General features: G+C 39.3%; 1 protein-coding gene across 1 annotated transcript; it reads right to left on the reverse strand.

Annotated features, from left to right (window-relative positions):
- Positions 1-2,648: 2,648 nt before the first annotated feature.
- Positions 2,649-4,073, reverse strand: LOC148037299 (basic blue protein-like). Its single transcript, XM_087676215.1, has 2 exons — positions 3,780-4,073; positions 2,649-3,295 (listed from the first exon to the last, which is right to left on the reverse strand). Exons 1-2 carry the CDS (start codon positions 3,976-3,978, stop codon positions 2,970-2,972), a joined length of 525 nt encoding a protein of 174 aa, XP_087532341.1. The 5' UTR covers positions 3,979-4,073; the 3' UTR covers positions 2,649-2,969.
- Between the last annotated feature and the right edge of the window lie 13,673 nt (positions 4,074-17,746).

Below are 17,746 nucleotides of genomic sequence, written 5' to 3' on the forward strand. Positions count from 1 at the left end.
TTCAAAAATGGTTTGTTTTGGCTCTGATGGTACCTCCACAATGATAGGTTGTCATACTGGATTATCTACTAGGTTGAAAAGAGATAATCCATTCATGACAAATATTCATTGCATTGCCCATAGGACAGGCTTATGATTAGCTGATACCGTCAAGTTTTTTGAAATTGTGCAAAGCATTGATTCATGTATGAATTCAATTGCTTCTATTTTCTCAAAAAGTTAATTGTAGAACTAAAGCATTAGAGAATTTACAAGAAAAATTCAATTGTGCGGTTTTACATATAAGTCATATTCACAAGGTAAGATGGCTTAGTAGACAAATTATTGTAAAAAAAGAGTGTGATTCTTATGAAGCAATATTAGCATATACTCAATTAGAAAATATGACTCTTTTTGATAAATTAGCAAACTTAGAGTTCATGTATAATTTACATTTTCTTTCCGATGTCTTTGATAGATTAGGCATGTCGAGGAGTTTTTCAAAGTGATTTTTTGGATGTTACGGCCATAGCTAGCTTTATAAATATTGCAATAAGAGCATTAGAAATGTTTTTTGTTCACATCATACCCAATTATGGACCACCAAACTATCAATTACATGCTCTTAGAGCTTCCATTCAAGGTAATTATTATAGGATTATTAAAATTTCAAGAGATTTTGATGAATCTGATTTAGATGCATGTATCACATTTCAAAAGTTGTTCGTAAAATATATTATAAAAGAATTAAAACAACGCTTTTGTGATAATAAGATCATAGGATGTTTTAAAGCACTTGCACCATACTCTTTTCCATTAAAGAAGGAAGCTTTTAAGAACTTTGGAAATCCAGAGAGAGAGAAATTAGTTGGCTTTTATGGAGAAGAAAATATTAGTTCTACAAGTGAGACATATGACCCATTAGTTAGGAAATACGAAACAAAAAGAGAATATCAATACTTTAAGCTTCAAGCCCCATTTGAATGGTATGAATGGAGCTTAAAATATACATGGGTTGCCATAGCTAGAAATCCCACAATGAGAGAGAAATATCCTATGTTATTGAGATTGGCTACCATTACATTATTACAATGTTATAGTACCACCTCTTGTGAGAGAGGTTTTAGCAAACAAAATTTGATCAAATCAAAACTATGAAATCACTCGAATGTAAAGACCGTTGAGTCTTTGATGAGAGTATACTTACAGATGCGCGCGCACACACACACATATATAGAGAGAGAGTTTTGTATATGTGTCAATATTGACACTTAATTATTTTTTTCTTTTTTGTAAATTTTGTGATATGTAACATAAGCATCATGTTATCTATTGCATGTAATCGTATATATAAGACTTTATATTCTTTAACATTTTTATCATCTTATTTACAAGCACTAGAGTTTTCAATCCATTCTAAGGCCAAAATACTACATTTCATATAAAAAGCATATCTTTGAATTAGTTATGTGATATCCTTATAATGATGTTTTTAAATGTTAAAAGTTATTGAGTTTCTTGAGAAAAAGGGTTATGATAGGATGTTTTTTTTTTTAAATGGAAGCTTTAAAGTTGTATTAAGATAAATTAAAAGGTTCGATAACATTTGGGCTCCCTCAATCCAACCAAAGATGTCTCGTCTATTGTGGCTCATTTGGGCTCCCTCGATCCAACCAAAGATGTCCCGTCTATTGTGGCTCATTACTCTCAAAAAGTCTTTGGACTAATGAGAGAGCACTCAAAGTTGGTCTGGGGAATGGACTTGGCCTAAGGTGTAGTTATGATAGGATGTTGCCTTGTCAAAAATGAAGGATATGAGCATTAGTCTTTTAAAACCGGCTGACTTCAAAAACTCACATTGGTTCCTTAAAAAGTTTTTCGTGAGCACTGATGACCACCTGTTGTCACCAGAAGGTGCGACAATGTAGACCGAGTACATTTCCCTATCATAATGGACACACACCCACACACACACACACACACACACAGTCTTATGCTGCAGATTCTTTTCTCACTATCCCAGCCCGTCCCGGTCAAGTGCGTAACAAAGCCTTTTTTCCTGTACAAACTTCCAATCGGGACGGATGAGAAGTCTTGACCTTTCCAACTCGACTGGTCTCAATAGATGGTAGTCGTACTCCTGCCTCACGCACGAGTAATTTTCTATGTTTCTATGGGGAAATATCAAAATCAGGCATAATCCATGTCCTCTCGACGAGCTGACAAGAGGATTTTTTAACGCGGTGTCTAGACAATCCTGATCCATTGAAAAGACAACCAGAATCAGGCACAAATTACAATCCATGGCACACGCCGTGCAAACTGCAAAGACTCTTCCTGTGCGCATGCCAAGCCTAACACGAGTTATCTGCAAGTTTCAACACGCGTCCTTTTACATGACTCGACAGATGCACACCCAGCTAGCCTACGAGTGTAAAAATTTCTGACATGATACGTGATCACTAATTGCACAAACCCACCCGAGAATCCAGCTGCCCCTTTCATGTCCCTTCATCATCCAAGAACCAACACAAGGCAACTTGAGACATTACATGCCACTGGTCCGTGCAGTCGTTATCACACCTTTATCCGCCAATTACTCTTTAACCCTCAATTAAGCAATCAAACTTGTCTAGAACCGATTGAGAGCTTGATTTCCCACAACAACAAAAGGAGTTAATATAATAAATTAAGATCACTGAGAGAGAAAACAGAGTAGTGAACAGTCGCAATAGTAGTAAAGAGTTGCAATGGTAGTGAGGACGATGGCGATTATGACTAGATGCAGCCTAATACGCTCCAAAATTTTGGTTTAACTGTGAGACAAAATAGATTATAGAGTAGCTGCAATGATGATGGGGATGAAGATGATTATGACTAAATACAACCTAATGTGCCTCGCAAATATGATTAGAATCAGCAAACATGACTGATTAAAATAGGACACACAGAGCAAAACACTGGATTCAGAGGATGAGGGTATGTGGAATTCATAATGCCATGAGATAGGAAATAAACGCTGTGAGCAAGGCAACGGAAGAGGAGGAGGAGATGCCGAGAAGGGCAGGGGCGGATGAGGGAGGAGGAGAAGGGGAGGCCGGAGAAGCAGAGGCAGAGACCACATCCACCGCCAGCTTCATGCCTGCAGCGCAATGGCCTGGCACAGAGCACAGGTAATACATGGTGCCTGTGGAATTCAAGGTGATGTTGGTGTTCCCGCTCGTGAACGTCTGATCATTTGCCGCTGCCGTGCAGGCGTCGTACCCGCTCTTGTTCACCACCACCACATCATGGGCTCCTTTCGTATATGGAAAGACTGGCCGTAACAACACAGGAAGCAGACATTTTTAGGGCTTCCAAATTATCATCATCATCATCATTAACATTCTTGGGTTTGCAAACTACGGCCACCTTCATCATCATCATCATCATCATTATTAGGGTCTCCAAACTATCGTCAGTAGAATCTCCAAGGTATCATCATCATCATTAGGGTCTCCAAACTATCATCCGCATCTTATCTTTATCATCACTAGTAGTGTTTCCAAGCCATCATCATCGTCATAAACCCAAGTTTTTGAAACGTGAGCTTGTTCGAACCCAGCAAATTGACTAATTTACCATATTCTTCCTCGTAAACTTAAATTCATTGATGAGATACTAGCCCATTCACGATCTTAGATACAAACTCTCTCCCGACAGATCAAAAAAACTGAGAGACAATGTCGATGCACTACATATCAAACTGACAAATTAAACAATACGATTACTCAGCCTGTTAATGGCCGATCGCTACTTACAGAGGGTATCTCCAACTCTGAAGGTTTTCCCCTGAGTCCAGTCGGTGTAGTTGACTCCTATCTTCCATCCACTGGAGCCTCCCACGGTCCATAGGGTGGCGGCTGAGACAGTCGGGCTGAAGCAATGGAGGATTATTAAGGAGGCAAGGATGACGAGAAGAAAAACGAGCAACGTTGCACTGCCTCTTACCCTGGCCATGGCGGACAGTCACAGGCACACGAAGATCTGTAAGAGAGAGAGAGAGAGACAGAAGCGGCCTGTCTTGAAATTTCCTATCAAGTTGCCCTTCTAGCCACAAGGTCACGAGTCAAAAGCGTTATTATTATTGTAATGATTATTATTATAACTATTATTATTATTCTCTAGCATTGTTATTGTTATTATTATCATTACTACTACTACTATTACTATTCCTAGGATTATTATTGGTGTTAGAGACTGAGTGGCTGACGGGGAGTCGTGCTTCATCAGTCGTGCCCTGTCCAGATGAGATCCCGGGCCAGTAAACATGATGTATTCGATAACGTAAAAGCTGGTGCCAGTCAGTCTGTATAAAAATTGAATCACAGCCACATGCATTAATTATACATAGGCTTGCTCTTAGCCTTTTTGACTTGCCAAAAGGATTTGCTATCAGCTCGCAGCCCACTCGGCACTCCCAAATCGCGCCGCGTGGGCCGTGACGCTTGTAGTGCTCTTTCGCGTCCTTCCCATAGCAAAGTAACGCATGAATCCTTTCCCATACCAAGTTCCAACGTACCAAAACTAATGCTTTTTCTATGACGCTCCCCTTCCCCCTATAAGCCCTCATGAAAAAGGTGCACTTCACCGAGGTTCGCAAGGATTTCTTTGGTCACAACCGACTTAAACTTTTCTTATATGATGGGGAAATTTCGGCTCGTGAGATTCTGACAAGAGCTTACATACCTTTCTTGGTGGGACAGGTTCTTCTCCTTACCGTGATTTGCAGAAGCTATAGCCCCTGCTAGCTCTAGGCAGGGGATGGCTCATACCTCGTTCATTGAGGGCAATTCATCAACCATGCATTTTGGTTTCCAAGCCCATTTGGGGTGTCAAATGACACAAAAATGTCACCTTTTTCTTGGGAGTTGGCCCCTAGGCGATGCGAGAGGTCTTTAGGAGGGTGAGATATCCCCTCTAAAACACAATCCCAAGTTTGACATGTCATCATGGGTTGCTAATTGCAACATGCCCCTCGTAGGAGTGGGGAAAAGAGAGGGTTTCCCATAAATAGCACATGCAATGGCTTGCCTACTTGCCTATAATTTTGTTGACCACCACAAATAAATGGGTGAAATTAGGGAGTTTTAACACGAGTTGTTGTGGCATGCTTCTTAAGTTTGTCAAAGCTCTACTAGTGCTCTATTAGCCACACAATGTGAGTGATTCTTTAGGAAATCGGTCAATGGTGTTGCTACAAGAGAGTTGTCCTTAATGAAAATCCAATACCATCCTAATAGTCCTACAAATCCTCAAACTTTGTTGACCATCATGGGAATCAACCAATCAAGAATATCCTTGACTTTGGCAAGACTAATAGAGATTCCTTTAGCAAAGGTGAACAAATAGTACCCCCGTATTGATTGTTGACCTCTTGATCAAGATACAATGAATTAATAGGCTGTGAGGGTTTTTGGAACTTGGGTATTTTACTTAGGTAATGGTTAACATCCTTCTTCTATTGCTTCGAACTTTGGACTCTTGCTCTCTTTACTTCTAATATTTTCAATCTTTGGTTTGTTTGATCTTATTTTCTACTTGTGGTCGTTGGCCTTGGTCTTTATCTTTTGCTCCTAGCTATAGCCTTTGGCTTGGGCTCTAGCTTTTTACTACTAGTTTTAGCCTTTTGCTTTGGCTTAGCATTTTGTCTTTGGACCTTCTTTATCGATGCACTTCATGTTAGTCTTTATGGTCTTCTTTGTGGACTTCGTGTAGGCTTTTGGCCGAAGGAGTTCACTCTTTGTAAAGGAGACATATCACCTACGAGCAAAGCATACTAGAAAACCCCTTATCTACAACTCATGCAAGAGTCATGTGACCCCCCTTTTTACCCTTATACGATATACCAAAAATTTATGTATCCCTTTTTTAGATATAAGATTTTGTGTTCTATTAAATTTCTAATATTGACTAAGCTTAAAAGGTTAGAACATTTCTAACAAAAGAATTATATGTTGCAATGTTGATGAGACATGATCTAGTGCCTCCTTCTAGTATAAATCATTGAGACCAAAGGTAGGTTGATAGTGATACAATGTATAACAAATGGTAATGCCTATGAATTTGTCAGTATATAAGCCCTTAGACATTGGAAGAAAGGGCTATATTAAGCATGGAAACCTTTTTGCAATTACCACCCTCTGTTTCCTCCCCCAATATCCCCTCTCCTTATTTTTAAGGTTGGAGGGGAAAATCAATGGGGACCTACCCCTAATGTATACCCTTATGCACTTTTTGAAAAAAAAAAAGCCCTTCTTTGCACTTGCATGATTCCATAAGTTACCCATGGCAAACTCCCCAAGGCTTTTGGGTTCTCGAGCTTTATCTTAATAATAGTTGTATCTTCATAATAAACATCATATATTCTTTATTCTTTGAAACAATAGATCATGAAATGTTGAGATTTACATGGATCTATGGAGAGGAGTGGCCATGCCTTAGTGGGTTCTAAATGTTCATATGCTTTAGAGGCAATATAGTGGTGCCCTATAGGCACCATGGCTTTGGCATTCATGTTACAAAAAAGCTAACATAAGAATCATTTCCCATACCAACATACAAAAACTAATGTTTTTCCATGAGTCTCCCCTTAGCCCTATTAAGTGCACATGGAAATGTTGCACTTCATTAAATTTTGCAAGAATTTCGTTGGTCACAACCAAGTGAAATTTTTCTTATGTGATGGAAGGGCCATAAGAACCTTCTAGTGAGAAAAGGAGTCCTCGTTCACCCCACAAGTGTGTGACTATTGGTTCCATCGTTATAATGGATGAATCCGAGATGGCATGATAATGATACTTCTTTTATTTGGTAGAATTTCCCGAGGCAAAAAGGGGGCACGAAATTTCATCTCAGTAGGACTCTACTTATGGAATATAAGGTATGGTACACAATGCTAAGGATTTTTTACGTTGATATACTAATGGGTAATCCATGATTTCTTTTGTTTGCATTTCTTATAGCTATCTACGGTAGCAATGATCCAGATTAGATCCTCATGAGAACCCTACTTATGGAATATAAGGTATGGTACACAATGCTAAATATTCTTATGTTGATATGGTAAGTGGGTAATCCACAGTTTCTTTTGTTTGCATTTCTGATAGCTATCTGTGATAGCAATGATCTAGACTAGATCGTTGTGAGAAGTATCGAATGACCGTAGGCGAAACCCTAGCCTTTCATGTGATAGAAAAAAAATATTAGGACTGAACTTCAATGATTAAATTCTGACAAGGGTGGATTGCATATCTTTCTTAGTGGGACAATTTCATTTCATCACCATGATTTGAGGAAGCTATAGCCCTTCTTGATCATAGGCAAGACGTCGCTCATACCTTGCTCAAATAGGAAAATTTCTTGGCCATGCATTTTGGATGTTATGAGCACAGCAATTGCTCTTCAAGAGTGAGGAGATTGCTCTCACAACTTACAAGAGAAGAACTTGAAAGAGAGATTGAACTAGAACATGATTGTGAGATACTCGATTACAAGAGAATGCTCACAAGCATGGCTTGTTTACAAGACAAGACTCATAGAACAAGACATTGGAAGAGAACTTACCTTGTATGAGCCTCACAACTGATATTGGCAAGATTGAAGGGCTTGTAACCCATGACCCCTGGTATACTATAGCCTAGGGAGGTTAACAGGGACCATATGTCGTTACAAGAGGATGCCACATGGCATGCTAACATTGGTGATGACTTAAGCGATGATGCATACATGTTCTAAAATGTTCTAGAATCTTCTAAAAACTTCATGAAACTACGGGTTGTACCAAATTGGATACAAACCAAGGGCTATCCTTGCTTGAGCATCCAATACATTACCCCCCTTATAGGATTGAGTTTCATGAGGGGGCAAAGACTATTTGCACTTCTCTTATATATCTCTTGAGCTTTCTTAATCTGTGCTTGCAATTCTTTATGAATATTAGAGAGGTGTTGAGCTAAGTGTGTAGCAATTGGATTCTTCACCTGTGATATTACATGATTGTCTATCCTTGGGTGTTGACCATAATTAGCAAAGAATGATGAGTGGATGAATGGGAGGAATTATTGTATGCAAACTCAACAAGAGGTAAGTCTAGATCCACCCACTTGTCTTGATGATAATTGATTATGCATCTGACTCTTTTTGTTGGTCCATCAATTTGTGGGTGATTGGCTCAAGAAAGATTTCACTTGTACTCCCAAAAGTTTAAAGATGCTTCTCCAAAACCTAGATATAATCTAGAGGTCATGATGATAGGAAATATCATCAACCCTTGGTTCTGATCTACCTATTCTAAGAATAGCCCTACTATCCCTTCTCTATTGATACTATTGGTTGTTGGGATAAAGTGTGCCATTTTTGTGAATCAATCAACCACCACCAAGATAGAATCATACCTTCTAAAAGAAGATAATTCAACAATAAAGGCCATGGATACAGAAGATGACCATGGATTACTTGGAATAAATAATGGTTGAAGAAGGCCATGAGGTCCGTGATGAGGGCTTTGGCTCAATTACACCTGTCACAAGAATGCACAAATTCCATAACTAGTTTCCACATTTGTGGCCACCAAAAACCCTTTAAAACTAACTCAATTATCTTGTTAATCCCAAAATGTGCTAGTAAAGGGAAGATCATCTCTCTTCTTGAGTATATCCACATGCAAAGGACACAAAGAAATATAGAGGAGTCCTTTATAATAGAGTAGCTTATCAATGTCTTGGAAATCCCTTTGAGTTTATTATTGGCCCTTTATTCTTGGCATTGATATAATTGCCTCCTTATGTCCCTAGCAAATGAGTTGTTTGTAGTTTCCTTCTTGAATTTTTGTAAGAATCCAAAGTCTTATGGGGCTTGGTTGATAACTTTCCTTAACTTTAGCTACTCAGGTTTCAAGACTAATGAATTCTATTGGTCATGGGCGTCATCACCTTCTTTTGGTGCTAGGTAGGATCTTTGAGATAAAGCATTTGGCTTTCCTTACTAGTAGCCAAGAATATAGGTAATGACAAAGTCAAATCTAGATAGGAAACCACCCCACACCCCATCTTGCTAGCGACAATTCAAGGCACAAGAAGTATTAAAATATTCCAAATATGGGTTGAGTCTCATACCTGACATATCCCAAAGTAGAGAGTCAACCATCAATTACTTATGCATATATCATCTTTACTTTCCTTAGAAGTTGTATACCATGTTGCTCTACAAGCTTCTCATTCATGAAGCATGTTGTGGCTCCAAAGTCTAACAAAGCTTGTCTGTTTATTTGCATTCCCTCTAGGTGAATCTTTATTAACATAAAGCTAAATATTGGATCTACAAATAGGAAAACACCTTGTTTTGGGTTTCTTGAAGCTTTATCCAACCGCATGGTCTCTATTAAGGTTGGATGTTGACATTTCCCAATAGTGATGGAGTAGTGGCACCATGAGTTCTCATCCTTCCTTTGTTAGGCTAATATTTAGCTGTGTTCGGACTGGCTACAATACATGCATAATCCCTTCATGCATCACTTTGTCTTTCGCAAGCTATCAATGGCTTGAACCCCATCATATCAATTTACATAGGCTCTACCTCAAAGACTCTGTTTTCTTGGGTGGTTGGATCTTCAAAAGTCTCATCATGCTTGAACTCAAAGTGACTCCTTAACATCTTTTGTATCTTCTCTCAAATAGGCAATTGTCATATTCAATTGCTTAAGAGATAAATTCACTGAGTGTATGTACCTTTGGCATAGTGAGCAAAAGGTCTTTAATATCATCTTTCAATCCCCAATGGAATTGACTTATAAAATAATCCTCATGTCATGTTAAATTGCATGTGAGTTGCCAAATTTCTGATGCATAAATTAAGGCGAGTGTCTTGACTCTTGGTGTAGATTTCTAATCTTTGTTTCAACTACCCTTGCTCTATCTACTTCTCCAAATGTGGCAAAGAACCCTTGTATGAAGGCCTCAAAATTATATAGCAATGGGGATTTCTTCTCAGGAAAGAGAGCAAACTAAGAGAGAGCTATACCTGAGAGAAGAGTTCCTATGGGCTGACCCGAGAGGCATCATTTGGATAACAATCTAGTTACATATATATAAATAATTGTACTTGCTAAAGGAAACCTCTGGATTTTGATCTTGTGCCATCAAATTTCTTTGGAAGATTGACTTTTGGTTGTTTCTTATGTTGATCATGAATATTGCCAATAACCTATGGCCCTCTAGCTTGTTGTAGGCTTGTCTCTTGACTTTCTTGATGTTATCATTGTAGATCTTGTAGAGCTAAGCCCAAATCTTGTGGTTGCTCTGCTTGTAGCCTTTCATTACTTTCTTGAAGCTCTTGGATTTATTGCTAGATGCTTTGTAAAGAAGAAACAATACCTTCCATCACAACTAAGCAAGATCGTGGTAGGAAACTCTTGCCAAACTATTATGAGAGCATGGCATGTGCTCTTTGAGAGCAAGAAGATTGCTCTCACAACTTACAAGAGAAGAACTTGAAAGAGAGACTATACTAGAACTTAAATTTTTTTTAAAAAATTATAAGAGAATGCTCAAAAGAGTGTGGCTTGGTTATAAGACAAGACTAGAACAAGACAAGAACTCAAAGAGGACTTACCTCACATGAGCTTCACAATTGGTGTTGGCAAGAATGAATGACTTATAGCTCATGATCCCTATTTATGCTATAGCCTAGGGAGGTTAAGGGGACCACATGTCATTACAAGAGGATGCCACATGGCCTCCACATGGCATGACATGCACATCAACACATGGCATAAGATGCATACTGTCACATGGTACACTAACATCAATGCGATGACATAAGCGATGATCTAGAGATCTTCTAGAATGTTCTAGAAACTTCTAGAACTAGGGTTTGTACCAACTTGCATATGAACCAAGGGTTGTCTTTGCTTGAGAATGTGTTACATTGGGTTTCAAGCCCATTTGGGGTGTCAAATACAAAAATTACACATTTTTTTAAAGTTAGCCCCAAGCTATGGAATGGGCTATTAGGGTGAGTGGAGGTGAGATATCCCCTCTAGAATATAAGCCCAATTTTGACATGTCATCATGGGTTGCTAACTACAACATGCCCCTAGGAGGAGTGGGGGAAAGAGAGGGTGCTAGTGGAACATAGCACATGCAATGGTTTTCCTACTTGGCTATAATTTTATTGACCACCTCAAATACCTAGGTGAAACTAGGGATTTTTAGCACAAGAGTTGTTATGACACACTCCTTAAGCTTGGCAAAGCTCTATTAGTGCTCTATTAGCCATACCATTTGAGTGTGCTTCTTAAGAAAATTGGACAATGGTGTCCTCAATGAAAATCCAACACCATCCTATTGGTGCTACAAAACCTCAAACTTTGTTTAACGTCATGGGAATCGGTCAATTAAGAATATCCATGACTTTGGGAAGACTAATAAAGGTTAACTTGGAAAATATGAACAAATAGTGTCCCCCCTTGTTGGTTGTTGACCTCTCCATTAAGATACAATTGACTTAATTAGTGGTTAATATTCTTCTTATATTGCTTGGAACTTTGGACTCTTGCTCTCTTTGCTTCCAATCTCTTTGGTCTTTGATTTTTTTGGTCTTCTTTTCTACTTGTGGTTGTTGGTCTTGGTCTTTATATTTTTCTCCTAACTATAGCCTTTGGCTTGGGCTCAAGCTTTGTACTACTAGGTCTAGCCTTTTTCTTTGGCTTAGCATTTTGTCTTTGGACCTTCTTTGTCAGTGGACCTCATCTTGGTCTTTATGGTCTTCTTTGTGAACTTCATGTTGGCTTTTTGGTTCTTAAGATTGACCTCGCATTCATATCTGCATAATAGACATTATATATACTATATTCATTGAAACAATAGATCATTGAATCTTGAGATTTACATAGATTTATGGAGAGGTATGCATAGTCTTAGCTCACTAGCTTCTAATGTGCCTTAGATGCCATATATTGGTACCTTGTAGGCACCATTTCTATAGCCTTATGTCCTTGCCATTGTATTAGGGACATTTATGGCAAGTGTTAAAGCACATGATGATTGTTTTCATGGGCTTATGGTATAACACAATCTCTTGGAATGTGCTAATTGTTGGTGCTAAGCATGAGATTGGTGAGAAGACACTTGATACCTTAATTAGATGTCAAATGCCACTAGAAGTTATACATGTTAAAGTCCATAATTTCAATTATTGAAAAAACTTACAATTTTGATTGAACAATGCACAGTTGAGTATATATTCCTAGTGTGGCAATGAGTATAGTTGCTTGGGATGTAATAATCTTTGGATTATTCATACAAAACCTTGGTGAGAAACTTTGAGTTGCATTGAATGGATGCAACATGAGGCTGCTGCTTAGGTTCAACCTCCATGGATTTTGAAATCTTTGTAACTACTTACAAGTACTGAGAGGAGTAAAAGAGATACAAAATTGACTTGTGTAGTATAGAGTTATTGAATAATCATGTGACTAAGGCATTGCCATACATGTTAATATTCTCAAAACAAGATTTTTCTTTAAACGGGACATTATGATGGATTCCTAGTCTGAATGAATGCCCATTGTAGTATGGTTTAAATAACTATAGTAGTGTTTGAAAATATTCTAATATAAAATTATGTTGCCTCTCTAATTGTGCTCACAATTGAATATAAAAGTTAAACCTTCACCATAGCTTAATACTTTAATTCATAAATGGAGTAAAAAACACAAAGGAAAAACATCAAAGCAAGAGAGTGCACAACACAAGATTGGATAGGATCTCCCCCTATGCATTGAGAGGAATCTCCTCAATGCACATATTTAGCAAATTAACTTTGCTTTTTCCAAAAAATAGGCATTTTACAAAAATAATATAGGTTTTTGTTGATTTTGATTATTTAACTAAGCTAAGATCTATGAACCTCCAAATGATTGAGTTCTAAGCCTAAATAAATAATAATGCAATGCCAAGGTACCTCATAGATTATAATCGATGACTCCATAAACATAAAGAAATACATTGTTCTATCTCTAGTAAATAATTCCAATGCCATCAATAAGTAATAATCAACACTATAAGGATATGAAGCTATAGCGATGCCGATTAGCGACGACAAATAGCGACGGTACCCAAAGGAAAAAAACATGGGCCGAAACCCGAGCGCATCATTTTTCGCACATTCACGAAAGAAAGAGCGAAAGGGAGAGTGAGAGGGAGAGCGACCATCTTGCTGAGAGGGAGAGAAAGAGAGAAAGAAGGAGAAAGAAGGCTTCTCACCGCCACCGTTTGCGAAGAAGAGGATGAGGTGTACGGAGGGCACAGAGGACGAGGTGTACGGAGGGCGAAGAGGAGCTGTCGTCGCAAAGAGGAGCCGCCAAACCCTTCTTCGAGCCTTTACGGTGAGTGCATTGTCCATTCTTGCTTTGCTTTTTTGTTTTCTCTCTCTCTCTCTTACTTGTTTTTGGTATAATTTGTGTGTATTGAGAGAGGGAGAGGAAATGAGAGAGAAAGAGAGGGAGAGGGAGAGGGAGGGGGAGAGGGAGAGGGAGGGAGAGAGAAAGAGAGGGGGAGGGGGAGGGGGAGGGGGAGGGGGAGGGAGAGAGAAATGAGGTATAATTCATGTGTATTGGGAGAGGGAGGGAGAGATAGAGAAAGAGAGGGAGAGGGAGAGGGGGAGGGAGAGGAAATGAGAGAGGGAGGAAATGGGAAAGGAAGAGGGAGGGAGAGAGAAAGAGAGGAGGAGGGAGAGGAAATGAGAGAGGGAGAGGGAGAGGGAGGGAGAGGGAAACATTGAAAGAGAGAAAGAGAGGGAGAGGGAGAGGGAGGGAGAGAGCAAGAGAGGGGGAGGGAGAGGAAAAGAGAGAAAAAACATTAAACATAATAGGGAAAGAGAAAAAAAGAGGGTGAGGGTGAGGGAGGGAGAAGAAATGAGAGAGGGAGAGGAAGAGAGAAAAGGAAATGAGAGAGGGAGAGGAGAGAGAAAAAAATAAGAGAAGGAGAGGAGAGATAAAAAGAGAGAAAAGATGTTAAACATAATAGGGAAAAAGAGAAAGAGAGGGTGAGGGTGAGGGTGAGGGAGGGAGAGGAAATGAGAGAGGGAGAGGAGAGAGAAAAAGAGAGAAAAAACATTAAACCTAATAGGGAAAGAGAGAAAGAGAGAGTGAGGGTGAGGGTGAGGGAGGGAGAGAAAGAGAGAAAAGAAAATAAGAGAGGGAGAGGAGGGAGAAAAAGAGAGAAAAAACATTAAACGTGATAGGGAAAGAGAGAAAGAGAGGGAGAGGGTAAGGGAGGGAGAGGAAATGAGAGAGGGAGAGGAAGAGAGAAAAGGAAATTAATTGTTGTTGTTTGTAGTAGTAGTAGTAGTTTTTTTTCTTTTCTTGTTTATTGTTGTTTAGTTTTCTTGTTTTTTGTTGTAGTAGTAGTAGTTTTTTCTTCTTTTCTTATTTATTGTAGTAGTAGTTGTTGTTTTTTTTTTCTTCTTCTTTTCTTGTTTATTATAGTGATCGTAGTCGTGGTAGTGGTAGTGGTAGTGGTAGATGTGGTGGTCGTAGTCATGGTAGTGGTAGTGGTAGTGGTAGTCGTGGTCATGGTCGTGGTCGTAGTCGTGGTCGTGGTTGTTGTAGTCGTAGTCGTAGTCGTAGTCGTGGTCGTGGTCATGGTCTTGGTCGTGGTCATGGTCGTAGTCATAGTCATAGTCGTGGTCGTGGTCTTCATCGTAGTCGTAGCCGTGATCGTTAAAGAAAATGAGAGAGGGGGAGGAAGAGAAAAAAGAAGAAGGAATGAGAGAGAGGGAATAAACATACAGCATAATAAAGAAAGAGAAAAAGAGAGAAATGGAAGGAGAGGAGATAATGAATGGATTAAAAACAAAGAGAGAGTGGTGGCGAGGTCCGGTGCAACACCGCGAGACAACTCCGACATATATATGTTAATCTGTTACATACATTAATTTTTGCTGAGTTACAAGAGAAAAAATCCCTTCTCAAACAATTTAAGAAAGAAAAAAAGAATGATAACAAAAACAAATTGTTTGTCGTAACGTAGACAAAATGGAAAACGATGAAGGTCTTATTGTTCAAGATTGTGAGGCGTATCTTAATCAGCATGTCCCATGTCCTTGCTCTCAATGCAAGCTGGCAATTAGACGAAAACGTCGATTGTCTATAGAACACGTACGACGCTTTGGCGAGTTTCAATCTGAGATCATTGATCAGGCGATTACGGATTTTAGCAAACGGTAAGAAAAGTTAATATCAATCATGCATTGTACTCGCAAGCTAATTGAATACCATATACAAGAAGATTAGGTGTGGCTGGCAAATTTTCTATCCAAGGAGGTGACGTCTCGTCCCAAGGAGGAGTGCACCCTTTGCGGCCAATTAGAAGAGTTCATGGGCGTGCGATGGATGGAGTGCCTGAGCCAATCCACCACTTGGAAGGTACTACCCAATCTATACCGTCAATACCAGAGGAGACAGGCAGCCTTCCAGACCTACCTATAATCTTGAAGCCTGAGATGGAGGCAATGATCGATGCATTGATTCCCATGGATGTCGAGCCTTCTGATCCGCTTAGAGAGGAAGCATCCATACCATTATATGATGGGTGCCGAGTATCTCGCCTGAAGACACTACTTGCACTCCTAAGTGTGCAAGAAAAATATATGGGTGGAGCGATGCGAGTGTGACCGAGTTGTTCAGGTACCTTGTACGTACTCTTCATTGATTTCTTTTCGGCACTATCATTAAAAATATTTGTGCTTTTTCAAGGTGTTTTATGATTGTTTTCAAGTTATTGAAATATCATATATTACCACTTTCAAATACCATGCCTGAGTCTCGTGATGATGCATGACATATTTTACAAAAGCTTAGCATGGACTACAACAGTATCCATGCATGTATCAACAATTGCATACTATTTCGAGGAGAATACAAGACTATGTAGACATGTCCAAAGTGTGGTGCTCACAGGTATCGACAGGACTTGCAAGGGCAAACCATCCCTCAAAAAGTTCTTAGACACTTTTCGCTTATCCCCCGCATAAACCACATGTTTCGTACGTCCGGCATGGCGAGCTTGACAACGTGGTATGCGCAGAATAGGTCCACAGATGGAGTTCAACGAATATCAGCGGATTCACGCATATGGAGCCACATTAACTCTACTTTCCCACGAGAGCCAAGGAATCTTCGGCTCGGTCTTGCAATGGATGGCGTGAATCCATTTGGTCTGCGCTCAACTTCTTACAGTGTTGTGTGGTCTATAGTCCTTGTCAACTACAATATCCCTCGAGGTGTTGGAACAGGTCTGGTTACCTCAAGTTATCATTCATGTCCATTGTGCGGGCCACAGTTCGACTCCCGAAGGTCACGAACCATAAAGAAGATGGTATATCAAGGACATGCCACTTTCTTGCCAGAGGGTCATAACAAGTTTTTCGGCACAACGTCTTAGATCATTGGAAAAACATACCGGAGGGAAGCAAGGACTATATAGTAGCATCCTTGCATGAGGAGTTTCCGGTTCCAGCCACAGCAAATAGATTTTCTACTGGAGGCTGGATGATGGACTGGATGCGTGCATATATATCAAACAGACGATCAGACGCACGCAAGGCACTCAAGAGTGGGACTGCAAAGCTCGAGTGGCTAGACGCGGATGACTGGCGACGACTAAGGGAGGGGGCTACAGATTCTCCAAGACGTTGGAGTTAGCAGCGCGAGGCGGCGAGGGCACGACTAGAAGCTGAAGTGGTCCATCATCTTGGAAGTGGCGGCCACAGGACATATCTGGAGGACTTTGTAAGTTTTTCTTTTGTTTTGCTTGCTTATTTTTTTGCAATATCTTTTGTACTGACAATCATGTTTCTAACACTTAGTATTTCTCTTAGGAATATATCCTTGGGGTGGGAAAGTAACGATCTTCAATTTCTCATGATAGAATGTGTAGAGAACAAAGTGGGATAAGAGCACAAAGTGTGAGTTGTCATTTGTTTAGATTCCTCCACTACTGAATGATTCCTAAATTCGACTAGGTATCTAGAATAAATGTTTCTAGCCCTAGTAATCATTTGTTGAACGTCAATGATAGCTTCAAATTCTGAAATTTGAGTCTCCTCTTCTAATCATGGAGGTTTATCTTAAAAAGAGTGAAATGCTAGAGTTCCTCTAAAGTGTTAAAAGATACTAATGCAAAAGGTGTTATGAGTACTCTAACGCGAAGGTAGGTCAAGTTTAAAGGCATCATCATTGATTTTCCTAGAGTTTTTGGAAGGGTTCATAAGATCTAGGAGCAAGCTTAACATGTGAATTTCTCTAAGCACTTTTCAATCTAAAGTTCTCGACTCTTAGCCATTAAAATTTACCTTTTTAAAATTCTATGGCTCATCTTTTCTTATTGGCTTGACCATATATGATTGCTGGACCTTAGCAAACATTTCTTTTTAAAATTCCATGGCTTATCTTTTCTTATTGGCTTGACCATAAATGATTGTTGGACCTTAGCAACATTTCTTTTACTATTAATATATAGTACATTGGTCTTGTACCACAATTAAAACATGATTATACAAATGAAATGCAAGTGTGGACCTATGTCTAATATAAAAAAATTCAAATGATACCTTCATTACAAAAAGAATGAACTCAAAAATGGGCCTTTTAGTCTCTCTCTCTCTCTCCTCCTTAAAATAATAAAATGTGGAGAGAAGAATAGTAAAACAAACATATTCTCACTCC

The sequence above is a fragment of the Lygodium microphyllum genome, chromosome 4 (genome assembly GCF_053477565.2).
Source record: "Lygodium microphyllum isolate KBCC chromosome 4, Lygodium_microphyllum_v1.1.10, whole genome shotgun sequence".
In the NCBI taxonomy this organism is placed as follows: Eukaryota; Viridiplantae; Streptophyta; class Polypodiopsida; order Schizaeales; family Lygodiaceae; genus Lygodium; species Lygodium microphyllum.